Source organism: Aquarana catesbeiana, linkage group LG09 (genome assembly GCF_042186555.1).
Source record: "Aquarana catesbeiana isolate 2022-GZ linkage group LG09, ASM4218655v1, whole genome shotgun sequence".
In the NCBI taxonomy this organism is placed as follows: Eukaryota; Metazoa; Chordata; class Amphibia; order Anura; family Ranidae; genus Aquarana; species Aquarana catesbeiana.
Window position 1 is genome coordinate 258,773,386 of NC_133332.1, and position 17,658 is coordinate 258,791,043.

Sequence of the window (17,658 nt, forward strand, 5' to 3'; positions counted from 1 at the left end):
CTGTATATAACTCATCCCAGAACCCTGCACCCTGTGTATAGCTCATCACAGAACCCTGCACTTTGTACGCAGCTCATCCCAGAATCCTGCAGTCTGTACACAGCTCATCCCAGAACCCTGCACTCTGTACATAGCTCATCCCAGAACCCTGCACTCTGTACGTAAAGCATTCCAAACCCTGCATGCTTTTATCCTTTTTTTAAAATGAATATGCTGGAGTTTGTATGTATCCATGAGACTCTTGCTTGTGGAACAATAATAAAAGCAGATTTTATAGGTACAAGGAAGCCGGAGTTTTGTTTAATGATGCCCCTTAAGCACCTCCCACTATCAGAAGTTTGACCACGCCTACATTTGCTGCGGTGCGCTATGCAAGGTTACTTCCTTCCTCAAGTGTCCCTCATTCTGAAGTTCAAACGTTGGGAGATATGACATCGTACAACTTTGCCTGCAACTTCCTTCCGACTTGATCCAACTTGGATGCTATTTAGGAGCCTGTACGAGGGCTGAAATTGCACCCAAGTCAGACCACAGTAGTGCAGGAACCTTTTCTAAAGTTGTAGCAACTTGTGTAGCTAGACTGCAGCCAACACTCCGCTGGGGCACTGATTTAAGAGGCACTCCGCTGGGGGCACTGATTTAAGAGGTACTCCGTTGGGGACACCTGATGTAAGAGGCACTCCGTTGGGGACACCTGATGTAAGAGGCACTCCATTGGGGACACCTGATGTAAGAGGCATTCCGTTGGGGACACCTGATGTAAGAGGCACTCCGTTGGGGACACCTGATGTAAGAGGCACTCCGTTGGGGACACCAGATGTAAGAGCAGACTCTGCTGGGGCACCTGCTGCAAGGACGGATTCTGCTGGGGGCACCTGATGGCATCTGGTGGCAGGCGACGTGGCAGGTGACACGCTCAGGGGTCCCACTGATTCTGGATTATGCTGAGTTGAATGATTTCATTCTATATTACAATGTAATAATAGTAATAATGCGCTTAAATCATCCTGACACCACAACAACCATGGTGCTGAGATGATTGAAGCACTAATACCAGGTGTTTGGAGTATCTTTATCTTTGCTGATTTGCTAAACTCTGGAATACACATTTCTATTGTGGTGTAGGGTCTGGGCCTGCTGTCCCTCCATCCCTCTTTCATTCCTTCTCTCTCCTTCCCTCCTTCTTTCCTTCTTTCTCTCTCCCTCCCTCCCTCTTTTCCCCTCCTTCCTTCCTTCTTTCTCTCTCCCTCCCTCCCTCTTTTCCCCCCTCTTTCCCTCCTTCTTTCCTTCTTTCTCTCTCCCTTCCTCTTTTCCCCCCTCTTTCCCTCCTTCTTTCCTTCTTTCTCTCTCCCTCCCTCTTTTCCCCTTTCTTTCTCCATCTCTCATTCATCTCAGAATCTAACCACACCCCAATTTGAACCACCCCCATATAAGCCATGCCTGCTATTTCACGTAAACCACGCCCATTTTTCAGCGAGGCGCGCGCAGATTCTGCCTACAGCCAAAAAAGTGCCCTTATAAATTTTTTACAATGTTGGCAACTATGGTACTTATTTGCTAGTTTGGGATAATGGCACTCTAGGGCTTTAGCTCAGTGTCACCTTTCTTCTCTCTTGAATACGGAGATGTGGTTGTCCACATTAGCTTTTAGGTACCCCGTCATTTGGGTAAGCATAAGGGTACATCATTTGTTAACCCCTTGCCGCCAAGCGTATGCATATATGCAGTCTCGGTTTTAGGGGGTTATACCAGAAAGATGCCCGCAACTGCAGGCATCATCCCGGTACTGTTTTTTAGAGCAGGCGATCGGCTATCCAGGGATAACAACTGCTGTGGCTAAAAGCCGCTCGGTTGTTATCCTGGAGGAGCGGGAGGGGACATCGCCGCCGCTCTTACCGGGCCTCCCGTCCCACCAGGAGACCCGATCCTCGATCCACCACTTCCGGCGAGTAGAGACAGACTGGCACAAAGCCGGAAATGGCTTTGTTCCAGTCTTCTCTCTGTAAACACGGAAGTGGCATCACAACGTCACTTCCTGTTTACTCGGCTGCCAATGGCGCAGTTTTTAAAAAAATATACAGTATTCAGAATCTCCGTTTCCAGCGGTCTGCATACTTACTTACTTACTCTACATACAAGGAGGGGTCTTTTAGATCCCCGATACCTCCATAAAGAGTACCTGTAACCACCTATTACTGTCACAAGGGATGTTTAAATTCCTTGTGACAGCAATAAAAGTGATCAAAATTAAAAAAAAAAAAAAACACAATGTAAAAAAATAAAAATAAATGAAATAAAAAAAAAAAAAATTCAAAGCGCCCCCGTCCCCACGAGCTCGTGCAGCATAGAAAATGCATACGGAAGTCGCACCCCCATATGTAAACGGTGTTCAAATCAAACCTGTGAAGTATCGCCACAATAATCAGAGCTAGAGCAATAATTCTAGCACTAGACCTCCTCCAACTCTAACCTGGTAACCGTTATTTTTTTTTTTAAATGTCGCCTATGGACATTTTTAGGTACCGTAGTTTGTCACCATTCCACGAGCGTGTGCAATTTTAAAGCATGACATGTTTGGTATCTATTTACTCGGCGTAACATCATCTTTCACATTATACAAAAAAATTGGGCTAACTTTACTATTTCGTTTTTTTTTAATTCATGAAAATGTCTTTTTCCCCAAAAAGTTGTGTTTAAAAGACCGCTGCACAAATACCGTGTGACATAAAATATTGCAACAATCGCCATTTTATTCTTTAAATTCTCTGCTAAAAAAAAATATACATAATGTTTGGGGGTTCTAAGTAATTTTCTAGCAAAAAATACAGATTTTAACTTGTAAACACCAAATGTCAGAAATAGGCTTAGTCATGAAAGGGATAAAGTTCAGAACCAAGGTACTTTTAACATAAACACTGCTTACTGTGTATCTTTAAATCTCTTTATTACTTGCAGGCAAAATGACAAACTGTTTCACATAACAAATATTACAAGAAATGAAGGAGTGAGACTGAGGGCTCTGTAAACCTGTCTAAGATTTAGCGTTTATTCATTCAGATGTTAACCGCTTCTATAGCAGCAGAGCAAGCAAGAACTAAAATTGTACCATATAGGGAACACACTGATTTTCACATCCAATAAAACACAATCAGCGCAATTTGAGCAAGTTTTGTTTACTGAAGAGATGTTTTTATGCGAGTATGATGTTGCCTTAGCTTCCTTTCCCCCCAACAGATTGAAGAACTGTAACCTCTGCCTTGTGAAATGGATTGGCGTCAACAGTTGCTGTTACAAAATTTGCTACCTTCATAATAGGTCAGTTCCTTCAAGGGTAATTTCATTCAAGAAATTAATTTGAGTATTTTCTGATCATAATTATGAGGCAGTTTGCAACTGGAGTATAAATTATCCTTATCAGTTCTCCGTTAGAACTGAGCAATTCTGAGACCTCCGTCTCACTCCTGCTTTCCAGAAACATAAATATCTCTTCATATATTTTATATATATATATATATATATATATATATATATATATACGACAGAACTAAATTCAGACATTTAGTTCGCTACACACAGTAAAGATGCAAGCATTCATTTCCAAGAGCTGGGGCAGGACAAGCTCACTCAGATACAGAAACACGCATTTCCAGAACAGTTAACAAATCGGTGGGGAGGTTGAAGGCTTAGGAAGAACTGCAGGGGCCTACTTAAATATAAGGTACATTTGGAAATGGGCATGGGGACGCATGTTCTAGACAGTGTTTGAGATGCATGGCATCACCAGATTTTTACCCCATCAAAAGTTGTGCTTTATAATATGGGGGAAGCTACAGGCCAAAACGTCCTGCCATATTCCTGCACGTCCAGTAAAAACATGGTATGTGCATTGTGGAAACATAAAAGTGACTATAAATAAAGCAATGTAAAGAGTAGCAAAATCTGGATACAGATTATATGCTACAGAAATACGACTGAGAGCCAAAGCCAAAAGTGCAACACGGAAGAACTCATAGTACAAATGGCTGATTGGGCATATATCCAGGCTATAATATGGGGGAAGCTACAGGCCCAAACGTCCTGCCATATTCCTGCACGTCCACTAAAAACATGGTAGGAATGTGCATTGTGGAAACATAAAAGTGACTATAAATAAAGCAATGTAAAGAGTAGCAAAATCTGGATACAGATTATATGCTACAGAAATACGACTGAGAAGCAAAGCCAAAAGTGCAACATGGAAGAACTCATAGTACAAATGGCTGATTGGGCATATATCCAGGCTAGCGGCAGATGTGTGAAAAATAGTCAATAATCCAAAAACACAAGATCCAAAATGCGCTGGGATCATTACAAATTCCAGGACAAACAGACAGAATACAACCTCCACAATGCAGGGCTCACAAGAAAAAGAGGGGGTGAGGAGTACAAAATGGCTGACGTTACATCCATGCCATAATGCAAAAAAAACCTCAATTAGAGACCATGAATTAGCATTGGTTTAAAAGTAGGGTTGGGCTGGAGGAACTCCCTTTCTGCTGGTGGGGCAAAGAATAAACTGAAGATATGTCTTCAGCAGCCAGTTGTCAGGTTGGGAGTGGGTAGAAGAAGGTTTGGGGGGGGGAAATAGGCTACAACATCTGGGGGGACAGGGGAAATCTAACTGCTGATTTCATCATCTGTCTTATTCATTCTCTTCAGAGCATCCAGGAGTTTTTGAGGGGTGAGGATGTGAGTGGAGCCTGCAACACAACAGAGGAAAAAGAAGAAGAGAGAATAAAGAGAGATAAGTATACAATGATTGGAACAATTGATCTGCTTAAAATCCAAAAATATTCTTCTTGTGGGTATGAAAAATCCCCCCACCCTCGAAGAAAAATAATGGGGTAAAATACAGTTGTTCTTAAAATTCCTCCCTACAATCAGATTTAGTGGCAACCCTAAAAATTCAGTTTTGATCAAATGCTGTGTTGCTTTAATAAAACCAAAATCCAACCCAACTGGTTCAATTTTGTATATACATACCAAAACTAAAATATCCTCTCCATTCCAGTTGCCAAACCTTCCCACCATTAAACTCTTCATCTATTTCTTACGCTATGGTGAAGAGCCCCCCCAGAACAGTGACGCTAGATGGTGGGGGTCAGGACCAGAATCTCTGGAGGGGAAAAGTTGCCATTGGTAAATAATATATCAGGACAGACCCTGCAGCCTTTATTCAAAACTGAAATAATGGTTTGGATTGTTTGGAAAGTTATTGCATTGCTTTATTTATAGAAATGGTTTGAAGACCAAAACCTATTGGATGTAATGGGCCAGGCATTCCTCTTTGCTACTGAGGGAAGGAATACCAGACATGGAATGTAAATAAAAATTTAGCCATTTGCTTAACTGTATTCTGATATTACTAAAAGGGTTTATGTAAGAGTCTTAACAATATTTAGTTATATGATATATATTATAAATGATGGCTTACCAATAAAAGATTAATAGATGCTGCCTCCCTTGTTTGTGTCTTAGCTCTACATCTTAAGAGCCATAAGCCAGAGTCTGACAGTGATGCCCTGCCAACTGCCTGATCTCGCAATGGTATTGGTTTACTAAAGGCAAATTTCCCCTTAGTGAATGAAGTAAAGCTCTGCTAACTTCTTTCATCCAATCATATGCAAGCAAAAAACTTTTTCTTTTTAATTTTATTTTCTTTGCGTGTAATCGGGTATTCATTGCAAAGTTAATTTTCTCCACATTCACTAAACTAGTAGGGAAACATTTTTTTGCAAAGTATAACAACCTTTTTTGCCTTTGGTAAATCAACCTCATACTGTCTCTCAGCTCCTAAAAGTGGATAGCAGTATAAAATAACTAATGTTTTTGATACTGTTGTGCACACCCAGAAGCTGGAAAACATGCAGTTGAAGGGAATAGCTGTCACTTCTAGAGACTATTGATCCATAAGTCTAAAGTTGAAGAGAAAGATATTGTAAATAAAACTAAATAATGGGTGGATAGAAATCTTTCATAACTAGGCTTTTACAATTATAATTTAGGACTCATTATTTACACCCTTGTATGCTTAGAACTCATATGTGCTTTATGACACAAGGCTTACATAACACCACCATTCCATCTGTTGCCAAACTAAAATTCCCAAAGCTAGATCAGCCAGTCCCTTGATCCATGGACATACAGTATGGGGAGATGAAACTTGGGCACCTTTCATAAGGACTGTGTCCAGCCTGATCAGCAGGGATACTGTGAATAGATCCCCTACAAAATCGAAGCAGAACAGCACAAATGTCACTTCTGTGACATTTGTGTCCATTCATATTTTTTTTTTTTGCTGCTGCATTTAAAAACTGGAGTTTTCAGGACCAATATTAGAACTATGGGCAGCTGTATATAAACAGGCCTGCATCCTTTCATATCAGACTACCTCAGATCCTTCACGTTTTAGGTCCATTTTTTTTTTACCTGGACAGCTTTGAAGGTAATCAGATGTAAACAAACACAAATCAGTTTACATCTGGCTGCCCATAGACTAACATGAAGCTTCTGATCAGGTCTGCCCAAAAACCCGACAGGCTGACTTAAATGGACCACCCAGGTGAAAGGGACCTTTGTTATTACAAAAGCAAGTCAAAAGCAGTGTCCTTTTCAGGTGTTTCTGAGTTGCTTTCACTTGTGCTTGAGTTGCTTTTGCATTCACATTGAACTGGTACTTTGCTCTAACCTTTTTAAAACTTTTTAACATGCAGGGACTTTTAAAATAACTTTTTCTCAGGGAAGCCCTACTAATAATTACTATATCTACAGCTTATGGTGCATTGGTGCAGCGGTCAGTGGAAAGAATGATTCTCACATTTGTGGTCATTGGGAAGAATCCCTTCCCCTTCTATAGATAGCTAAAAAGATCACTGACATCAGTGATTAAATATGTGAGGGACAGAAATTGTTAATTGCTCAAGGAACCCCTATAAGTCTCTGGAGAAACCCTAAGGTTCTAACCCTAGTCAAGAAAATTTGCTCTAAAATAAAAACACCCTACGCATGTTTCAATAATCAGGGGTGTCCAATGCTCATGCTTCCCATACATTTAACATGCTTAGAGATTTGGAAACAGAATAAACAGAGATAAAGAGAGGTCTCCTTGCAGTGAATGCCACTCCTTATAGGTGCTAATAGGGAGATCCCCTGACATGTACTGACTGTATATGTCAGTGAAAGTCGGAATGAGATGTCTTGAAGTCTGAGACATTCCAAACTATTCCAATTCTCTGTATAATGTTGACTTTGGGAAGAGAGCATATCAAAGAATGCAGGACACCAGTATCTGGACTATAGATTAATATATAGCAAGCTACTTCTGCAAATAATCATTAAAATAAAAACATAAACTATTTAAGATCTATATTTAAAGGCAGAATACATAAAAAAACATATACAGGACATGTATTATGTCATCCTGCATTAACTCTGATCCTTAGCTTGGGTATTTTAGTTTGACAACCATCTAACACTGAAAAGAATATTAAGGCTTAGAATTATTTTTTAGATCATAAAATGTAATCTATGTAGACTGCAATTAACAATTTAAATGACCAAAATAGGCTGTAATATTAGCTGTCACCATTTTAAGAATGAAAAGCAAGTCCCAAGTAGAACAAACTAGAGCCAATCAAAGGCTATAAATGATGGATCAATAAATCAAACATTGATCTGCTGTTTTAGTTTAATGTGCCAAATGCTTATAAGGATTTAGTTATGAAAGTAAATAACATATATATGGATTGTTCTAATGGGGACTGGAACATCTTATACAAATATATCACCCATAAACATACAAAAGTCATGACACAGCCTTCCCAAAATCCCCTGCATGCAATGTCCTCTTGGATGCCCCACCCGACTCCCCCACCAGTTCAAAAACTGCCTGGGGCTCATTTAATAGCATGCATTTAGGTACGACATTGGCATTAGCTTTCATCTGGTGGATGGTGCAAAACAGTAGGTAATGTAAAGGATCAAACAGTGTATGTGTTGTCATTGCAACCAGATTCCAGGTGTCATAGTTCCAGTGCAGGTTACTAAATGGCGTGAACATTTTGGTAGTATGCCATGAACAATACAGACAGTTTGTTCTTTTAGGATCTTTGATTTACACAAGGCCTGTTGACTAGTGGTCATCTTTGCCAATGTTGTCCTTAAATCCATGAAAGTGAGCCCCCATGGTGTTACACATCCCCACCCCCAAAATCAATGCTTGCTGAGCTGGAATCTGTGGCATGCACAGATCCCATGAACGAGCAGTAAACATAAAAAGTGACTCGCATGTGCTGTGGCCCAGTCCCTGTCCAGGGAGAGAAGGAGTTAATGGAACAGTTGTCCCCGGTATAATGCTGATAATGCCAAACAGTTGTGGTTCAAACCAAGAATTCAGTACCATTTGAATCTTCTTCATAGTTATTGTGGTTGGAATCCATATTAATACAGATGTACCCATCCAGGTCTTTGTCATTTAGTGGTAATTTGCAGTGGGCCCATTGACAGAAGAGTGGACATTTTGTGCAGTGCCTAGAATTCAGCCTATTAATTAGGATCTAATTGTAGATATGGGGATTTTGGCACCTCTTGCCTTGTGCTTGTATATTCGTGGATTCTTGCCAATGGATAGGCAGATTCATAGCCATAGCAAAATGTCTGTGTTACAGGATATGAGCCATGGGTATACAGGTATTGGATGGACTGCTTTGGCATTAACCCATTCTCCACCACAGCAGGGTAAGAGTGCATGTTCCTTGCCTTGATTTGTGCGTCATGACTTCATGCAACCAGTGGCAATGTTTTTGGTGGTGGTCTACAGCCACCCTTTATGTAATTTATTGTTACAGAGATAGTGGTGGGGCCAACAAGTGAGCCGCTTGCAGAACTATAAGCTTGAAAATGTTTGTCCCTTGATGAATATGACAAGAGGATTTATGGAAAAGGGATGAAGAGGAGCATGTGATGATGAATGTAAGTTGTTGATGTCTTGTATTACAATTATGTGACAACAGCATTTTCATGTAATATTACCATGTGACTACTATAAGACAGGGATTTTATTATACTGCATTAGTTCTAATATTAATAATGAAACCAGTAGTACTGCAATAGTAGTAAATGTAGCAACCACTATAGGTCCCATGGTTCTTAAAGGGGCAGCTTCAACCTCAATATAAGGCCGCATGTCTCTATCTCCTCATTGCCACAATCCAAACATCATCATAATATTTTTATCAGCTAGCAGTGGCTTTTATGCTTTTGGAAGTTGCTATATTATATTAAGTATTTGAGTGTATGGCATATTCTAAAAAAATTATGGTATTGTGGGCTTTGTATAAGCCCAGAAAAATGTAGTCGTGCCCCTAAAAAGTGGCCATAGGCAAAGGTTCCCTCAGCTATTATCTGACACCAGCCGGGCTATCTATGAGGTATCTCAAAGTGCTGTTGAAGGCCTTCAGATAAACCAACAACAGAGGTCGTTGGCATAGGGAAGTATGTATCATCATGCTCTGGTGAAGAGGTGTCAATGGGTGACTTGGACCTTAAAAGATAAATGTTTGTAAGTATATTTATATGAACAAAATTTTTCCTTCACTTTGCCTGCATGATCTTCTGCCCAATATAGTTGGAATCATCAATATAGAAGCTGCAAGGTTGCATAATTCAGACTGTTTTATGAGGTTATTGTAGATATAAACTTGGCAATAAAGGCACTAGGAGGTTTGTGATTTCTTGGCGTATCCTTTAAAATGCAATCTTGGTAAAAGTGTATTGGTTAGGTTGGAAATGTTCACTTAAAATATTTCTGTCTGTTTTACAAACATAATACTAAATACAAAATAAGTATTCTTGTGGATGTGAAGATTGGGGAAAATATCCAACTACAAAATTTGGAATGATATAATCAGAATATTAGGGAAATTATGATTTAGTTCTATCACAGCTCTGCTTGACCTATGTATAATGTCAGAATGTTATACTGGTCAAACATAAGATGGTCTTCACTAAATGCTGTTGGCATGATTGTCAGCGATGACTGGCATCAGAGGATATTCTTTGCCAGTAGATATCAAGGCACTGTCTTTGGAGTTGGGTAGATTATATCTAGATTGATATGGGTACAAATAATGTCTGGAGTGTGGGCTGAGTATACATAACATATGAGCATGTATGTCCACCTGCCTTTCGTGTGGTAAGACATTATTTAGTACTCAGATTGCATCACTACGATGTCTATGGTCAATTGTTCATCTACTCAGTATTTAAAGAAACCAGTGCAAAGAGAAATATGTTCATTGCTATTGATGAGTTCCTTCTTAAAATACTGCTTGCTAGGTTGTCACATTAATCCTCTAAAATGAAGTGTCAAACCAAATGTAAAAAAATTATGAAGAGTTTAATTCATCATAAAAGTTTAAAAGAACAAGCCAACATGTTTTAGGAGTTCTTAAGTGTCCCCTTCATCAGGGCTTAAAATTTCTGGTAAAAGTCTGGTTGGTCTTGGGCTTGAATGTGTTACCAATTGTAAAATTTAAAATCTTAGTATTAATAATTCAATCCATTTAAAGCCGATAAAATACAGACTCCTACCAGCAATTTTAATGGAGGGTCCCTTTAGAACCTTCAAAACATGTCGGCTGATCCTTTTGAATTTTAATGACGACATAAACTCTCAGTATTTGGTCTGGTAATCCTGACAGAGGGTCTACCACGACAACCATCTAACCAGCATCTTCAGAAGGAGAGGTCAGCATTGGTAACATACAAAGTTCTCTTAGCCCAGGATTTTGTTCATCTCGATAATATATAAGAATTTAAATGTTGATGATTCGATGTCCATAAGGAGTGTGGAGAAAATGAACAATTATGGAGGATATGGAATGAGAAATGAAAGCAACAAAGGAACACTGAGATAAGTTTGGGAAAGTGATGTAACAATGAAGAAAGCATTACACAGGGTCATAATATAATAAGAAAAAAGAAAGTTGGGTCATATATTGATCATGGGGTGACATGATCAGCTGGAGGCAACAGGACACATTTTCAATTCTTCCTAGAATGACATTTACAACAGAAATAAAAATCAGCAAGCATTTTACTATAGTAAAAACGAGAGAAATGAATCAGTGACGTCCGAGCTGAGGGTGAGTGGGGCAGAGATATCCACAAAGGGTGGGGGATTTGGGGGTATTAAAGTCTCTCTTTACTTTTTTTTAGTCCCAGCTCGTTAGACCTCACTCCATGATGGGAGACGGGTCCTCGAATGACACCCGACTGCTGTCTCGGAAGTCTGGGTGTCTGAGGTCTCCAAGAAATTTGATGGGTGTTAATATGTGTGTGGAACCTGTGAGAGAAGAAAGGGGGGCTGACAAAGGCCTAAGACGGACAGGTAGGAGCAGTATAGGGATAAAGAGAAGGAATTGTTAAAGGACTAATGCAAAGTATAGGCATGCGGAAGAGAGGCATGGTATAGAAACACAAAATAAAAAAACCAAGGAGGCAGCAAATAAATCAAAAATGCATGGTGGTATAGATAAGAAAGGTAATAAGCATAACCAATGCTGAAAACAAAATAGAGAAAAAGGACTTTCTCATAGACCAATATGAGGCAAAACAGGGTGAGGATTGAATAGCAGAAGGATAAAAACGACAAGGAGAAAATGTCTTAGGAAACTCTAAGGAGACAGAGCCAGCAGGGATGCTTTGGTGGTTCTGAGTTATTAAGAAAAGCAAAGCCAAGATAGGATAGGAGCAAGTAGGAGGATGTTTACATGAGAAGGATTGGGTTAATGGGAAGCTAAGACAGAAGGAGGAGGCAAAGGAAGTTTGAGATACAAGATGGAAGCACAGAATAGGCTCAGACAGAATGGGAGGTGAGGAGAAGCTGAGGCAGTAAGCACAAGTCAGGCTAAGTTAAAAGAGGTAACACGGGGAAGATGAGAAAGAAGGAAACTAAGGGGAAACTGAAATAGAAGAAGTAAGGACAGAGGAAGCGGAGATAAAAAAAAGGAAGGACAAGGGAAGCTGAGATAGAAGGAAGGACAGGGGAAGCTGAAGTAGAAGAAGGAAAGACAGGGGAAGCCGAGATATAAGAAGGAAACACAGTCTCAGACAGAAAGAAGAAGCACAAGGGAGGATGAGGCAGAACAAAACAGAACATGAAAGACTGGGGCAGAAAGAAAAAATCACAGGTAAGGTTGAAACATAAATAGGAAGCACAGGGGAGGCTGAGACAGAAGGAGGAAGCACTGGTATGGCAGAAGGAGCATAATTAGGGAGAACCAGAAGAAGGAAGCAGAGGTGAGTCTCAAGGGAGCCTGAGACAGGTGGCTGAAACAAAAGGATAAAAGAAGAGAGGTGGCTGAGATAGAAGGAGCAAGCATAGGGGAAGTTGGGACAAAAGAAGGAAGGACAGGAGAGGTTGAGAAAGAAAGTTGAAGCACAGGAGAGACTGAGGTTAAAGAAAGAAGCAAAGAGGTGGCTGAGACAAAAGGAGGAAGCACTGTTAAGACAGAAGAAGGATACTTATTGAGGCAGAACTAGAAGAAGCAAAGGAGAGGCTGAGAGAAGAAAGGGGAGCACAGGAGGGCTGAGACAGAAAGAGGAAACACAGGGGTGGCTAAATCAGAAGAAACAACACAATGGAGGCTAAGTTCATGGGAGGTTGAGAGAGAAGACGGAAGCACAGAGAGGGTGAGACAAGAAACAATGTGCCTTAACAGAGAATGGAAGCTAAGCAGAGGTTGAAAAAGGAGGAAAGAATCTCATACATTCACATAAATGTGCCATAAAAATATAGATATGACTATAATAAATCAGTAAAGCCAATCCATGGCTTTAATCGCCATTATGGAATAGAAAAAGAAACAATAATGCTAATACTGCCAAAAAATGCCTACTGTCCTCAAAGTGAAAATATATTATTTATATATTATATATATTATTTATTATAGTGTTAAAAAAAAAAAAAAAACTTCCCTTTAAGGTGAACCATTCTTGACAGAAATGCCTGCCCTGCCAATGCTGGCTTCCTTTAGAAGTTTTTAGTCCTTCGGCTCTTATACTGATCCTTCAGCTTCATTACTAGTTGAAACAATGCCTAGGAGCAAGAATACAGCCAGGTCTCCTGATCTGTATACTCCAGTTCCAGTTCACAAACTCTCTAAAGTTGGCCAAACGCTGATAGATTTTCGTATGAACGTTGGCGATCTCCTCAGTGCATTCAAAAATGCCATCGGAGCCTTGAATGTTGTTAAAAAAAATAAAAATTTTGTTCACTTTTAACAGTCAATTTGGGAATTAATGAAATTTCCCAAACAAAAACCACATTCACTTTTCAGGCTTATACTAGGGGGGTAGTATAGCCATGTGGTTGAGCCACGTGTTTATCACCCGTTAACTGCTCCCCCTTAAGCTGGAAAGGAGGTGGGGGTGTACACATGCCAAGGCCAGGATGCTTTGCTTCGTGGCTGGGGCAGGAAAGATACCCTCCCATCACATTCGTCAAGAACTACTGCCTGCCGAACATGACCCATTCAAGTGAATAGGGCCACGCTGCAATAACAGGGAAGGTATTTATGAAAGGTCCCCACACAAATGTGAAGCATAAAGCTTCAAACAGTGTGGTTTCTTTGTAATCATAATGCAAAAAATACATTTAAAATCCAAACTTAGCACATTTTTGTGAATGGCATCCCAGGGCTCTAAGAAATTAGGAATGGGCAGAAGGAGGACATAAAGCTGAGTAGAGATCACAATGAGAAAAAGGGAAACAGAGGAGCAACAACATAATGAACAGACATGGCTTACTGCATGACAGACATATATGGGAAATTCATTGGATGGGGTATAGATCAGCAGTGAAGAAAGGGGAAGCATAGTAAAGACAGACAGACTGACAAGAGACAGCGAAAGACAAAACTCTTAACAAGAAAGACAGAGAAAGACATTAGATGTACACTTCTCTGGAGGTGAGAAAACTGCACAAAACTCGGATTCTCCACAAATACAATTATTTATCATTACATAGGATTGGACTTCTACATCCAATGTCAAAGTTCCATCAAAATGACAATTCTCTGATGGCTAATTGGCTGCGACAGCCAATGATAATTTAACTTATTGGTAGCTCTATATTAAAAAAAAAAAATTTACAATTTTGTAATAAATTTTTGCTTTGTATTCCAAAGCAAAGGGTGCTAAGCTACAGTTTTTTTCACCATAGGAAAAATGTTCATCTTAAAGAGCAACATTAGTGATAACAGACAGACGTTTTAAGATTATAATCACCATAAACAGACGCAGATTTATTTTAAAAGGCAGCGCATATAGTAGAGGTGCTATACAAACTGCCGTCACTCACAGCAATAGTTTATGGCCGTCATGGCCTTTGTAACCCAATGGTTGCATTGGGTTATAGCACTCTACTGTCTGCCTTATTAAATAAAACACACAGACTTCAATGAGACAGGCATAAAGACCGTTTCAGGATGAACCACGCAAACACACATTAATATGCACTAACACGAAACAGACACCCATTCTACAGGTACAGACATACTTCTCTATAGGGCTACAATGGAAAGAGTTGGCATTGCCTACATCATCCATGTTCCACTGGCCATCCTTCCACCAGATGTTAAAAAATGACAGCTGGTATTGGATTTTCGGTGTTGCAGAACTATTCTCAACCTTGGGCTCAGTAGACAATAGAAGCATGGTGGCAGGTAAGGCAAATAATTAATTGAAATAATACTTCTATAGCACTTTTCTTCCAGGAGACTCAAAGTATTTAGCTGGTGAAGCAGCCATCTTGGGCTCACTCAATCGAGCCAATTAAGCTACTAGCAGTGTAAAAGGAAACCAGAGTCCTCTTTAGAAACAGGACATGCAGAAAGTGTCCTGGCCAAAATTCAAACCAAGGACCCCAGTGTTGTAAGGCAGAAGTACTAACCACAAAGCACCTTCTTCAATGATGAGACCTTCTTCAATGTTGCACATGCTTAGGTAATACAACACAAAGAGCACATAGCTCCTCTAGGGTAAAGAAAAAAACTATCAAAACGATTGATAGCTTATAAAGTTGATGAATCCCAGTAGATGCGACATCTGCATTTATTTTCCTACTTTCATATCATTGTGAAGGTGCACTTGGTACCCACCAACCAAGAGTCATTCCATGTTTGACTAGTACTCTTGGGTCCTTAAATTACCAGCTTTCTGCTAAAAATCAGCTTTTCATTATATTTTAACTTTCTTTATAGAAAACCAATTGTGGCAGCTGGTAAATGGAGATGATGACTGATAGTGGCCAAGTCATCAACTCAAAGTAGTAACAAGAATGTAAATAAAACCAGCCTGCCAGGTTGATCTTAAGCACACACATACGTAAAAAGGGGAACTTGGCAGGCCTGCCGAACACCAATAGCTGGGTAGGAAAGGGTCTACTATGCCAAACAGTTCAGTATACATTGTCAGCATTGCATTGCATCCACTCACACGTTACATCCAACACTTGAACTATAGGAATTAGCTCTCATTACTTGTCCTGGATGACCCTATCCTGGCAAAATGATTACAGTGTCATCCAAAATCTGCCTGAAATAACATGGGCGCTCAGTATTGCTGCACCAAGCACCTGCAGAGATGTAGCCTAAAGGGCACTGGACTGCATTAACTGTACGAGCTCAATAAAATAGGCAAAAGACAATGTAATCATGATAGACTGAACCTAGGAAGCTATAAACTGTCCCTGGGCTGAGCCCAAACTGTTCTTGCTCCAACTGTTAACCACAGCCCCATCACACTGCATGCCAGGAGCATCCTCTCCAGGAAGGCAGATGATGTCCCACGGGAGGCCAGAAATGGGTTAAAATAAATGTAACCTCACACTCACACAATATCAGTCATGTACAGATGAATAAAAGCACATAAATAGGGACTATCGTAAATGGAGGAGACACGTCTAAACACAAAATATGGGCAATCACAAACACACGTGAAAACGCACTCAAAGAATAGACACATATACATAATGAAAGAGACAGACATGTAAGTTATGATGGATGCACATACGCAGCTACATACGCACAGATTAAAGTGTTTCTGTCCACATCCCAAAAGCAGATCCCAGTAAACAGCCCTGTGCATTGTTGGATGATCTATGCTTACGTCACTCACCTATAAGGACTTCCCATTTGCCACTGGCCTGAGATACCTCATATGCACAGCGCATCTCACTGAAAGCCACTCCACCAAGGATGAAGATGATCAGACGTGGACCAGCCCGGTACTCTCCTGGAGCCTTGTTCTTGTGCCAGTGTCCATAGCGGGCACTGAGGATAGAATGTTCAACAGGTTATGATGTTCAAATATTCCATGAATAAAAAAAGAGTATATTTTTAACATTGACTGGTATATAGCAGCAAGAGCCTTCCTGGTGGAACCATTGTCTTCTTTCTGTTTTATTTTGCCTTCCTCTGGATCAACTGTAGGTATAGGATTGTGTATATGTAGGTTTTCTATTTATTCTATTTATTTGTAGTTATTGGTTAAACTAGATAGACTTTTCAACCTAAATAACTATGCAACTATGTAATGTAACCACATTTTAGTGTCTAGGTCAGCCCTATTCAACCTTTTTTATTCCAAAGGAACCCTTGCCATCACCAGATTCAATCAGCCACCGATCAAGGAACCCCTATCAACCTCTGGAGGAACCTTAGGATCCAAAATAGTTATCGTTAGTAAACTGGTAATTTTGTACTTTGGAAAAGCAAATGAAGTTGCATAATAATGTTAAAATGACATACCAGGGGCTCATACTTCTCATTTTGCGGGCTTGGAACCTGTCCACCTACATCCATATTCCAAAAGCTACAATCAAACTCAAGGTCAATTTAGTGCTAGTGTGTCAAAGGACAGGATTATCAAACATCCAGTGCACTAAAGTTTCTTTTTTTGTGACTACTGGTGTCTGAGAGGGAACATCATGATCAGTAGGGTGTGTGTGTTGCTTAATTCTTAGAGGATGAACAAAGAAGTTGCTCTGCTTAAGTTGCCCACCCGCCAACATGCAGGAAAACTGGAAGATTGAAGGGGGAACTTCTTGTTGGTACTCAAGGCCAGATGCTGATCCAGGCCAGACTGGAGGTAGGACAGAATATGTCCCACGGAGTACTTCTAATACAGTGAGCGATAGCATCAAAAACTGTATTCTTTCGGATGCAACATTTTTACTGTATAATTAGTAAGACAGGCAACATAGAAAATCTCTGAAGGACTACAGATATTCATAATCATATACTGGTTTCTAGAAGATCCGACAAAGGACCATCAGCCAGGGCCGGGACAAAGGGTGGACAATCTACTGTTGTCATACCAACATGCCTACTCCCCACCCTATCAGCCCACGAAAAACACACCTTGCATATGTAACTACCTTCCAGCTGCTATAAAGCAACTGATTGGCAACGCATGCTCAGTGCACACCTAATGCCAACCATGGGCAGCCAGAACAAGGTGGCAGAGAATGGATGCAAGGCAGTACACCCATTCTACGTCATGCATTAGCAGTGGGGAAGTGGGGTGTAGTTCTGCATACTTGCCCTAGGCTCTCGA

General features: G+C 40.3%; 1 protein-coding gene across 2 annotated transcripts in view; it reads right to left on the minus strand.

Moving 5' to 3' along the window:
- Positions 1–2,927: 2,927 nt before the first annotated feature.
- STXBP1 (syntaxin binding protein 1) overlaps positions 2,928–17,658 on the minus strand; it is a 69,070-nt gene continuing 54,339 nt past the window's right edge. The window contains exons 18-20 of one of the 2 annotated variants that reach the window (XM_073600272.1): positions 16,219–16,373; positions 11,247–11,383; positions 2,928–4,739 (exon numbers count right to left, since the gene is read on the minus strand). In XM_073600272.1, coding sequence (XP_073456373.1) covers positions 11,274–11,383; positions 16,219–16,373 — 265 coding nt within the window. In that variant the 3' untranslated portion in view covers positions 2,928–4,739; positions 11,247–11,273. The remainder of the gene's footprint in view (positions 4,740–11,246; positions 11,384–16,218; positions 16,374–17,658) is intronic. The other variant, XM_073600273.1, reaches the window with a different exon arrangement.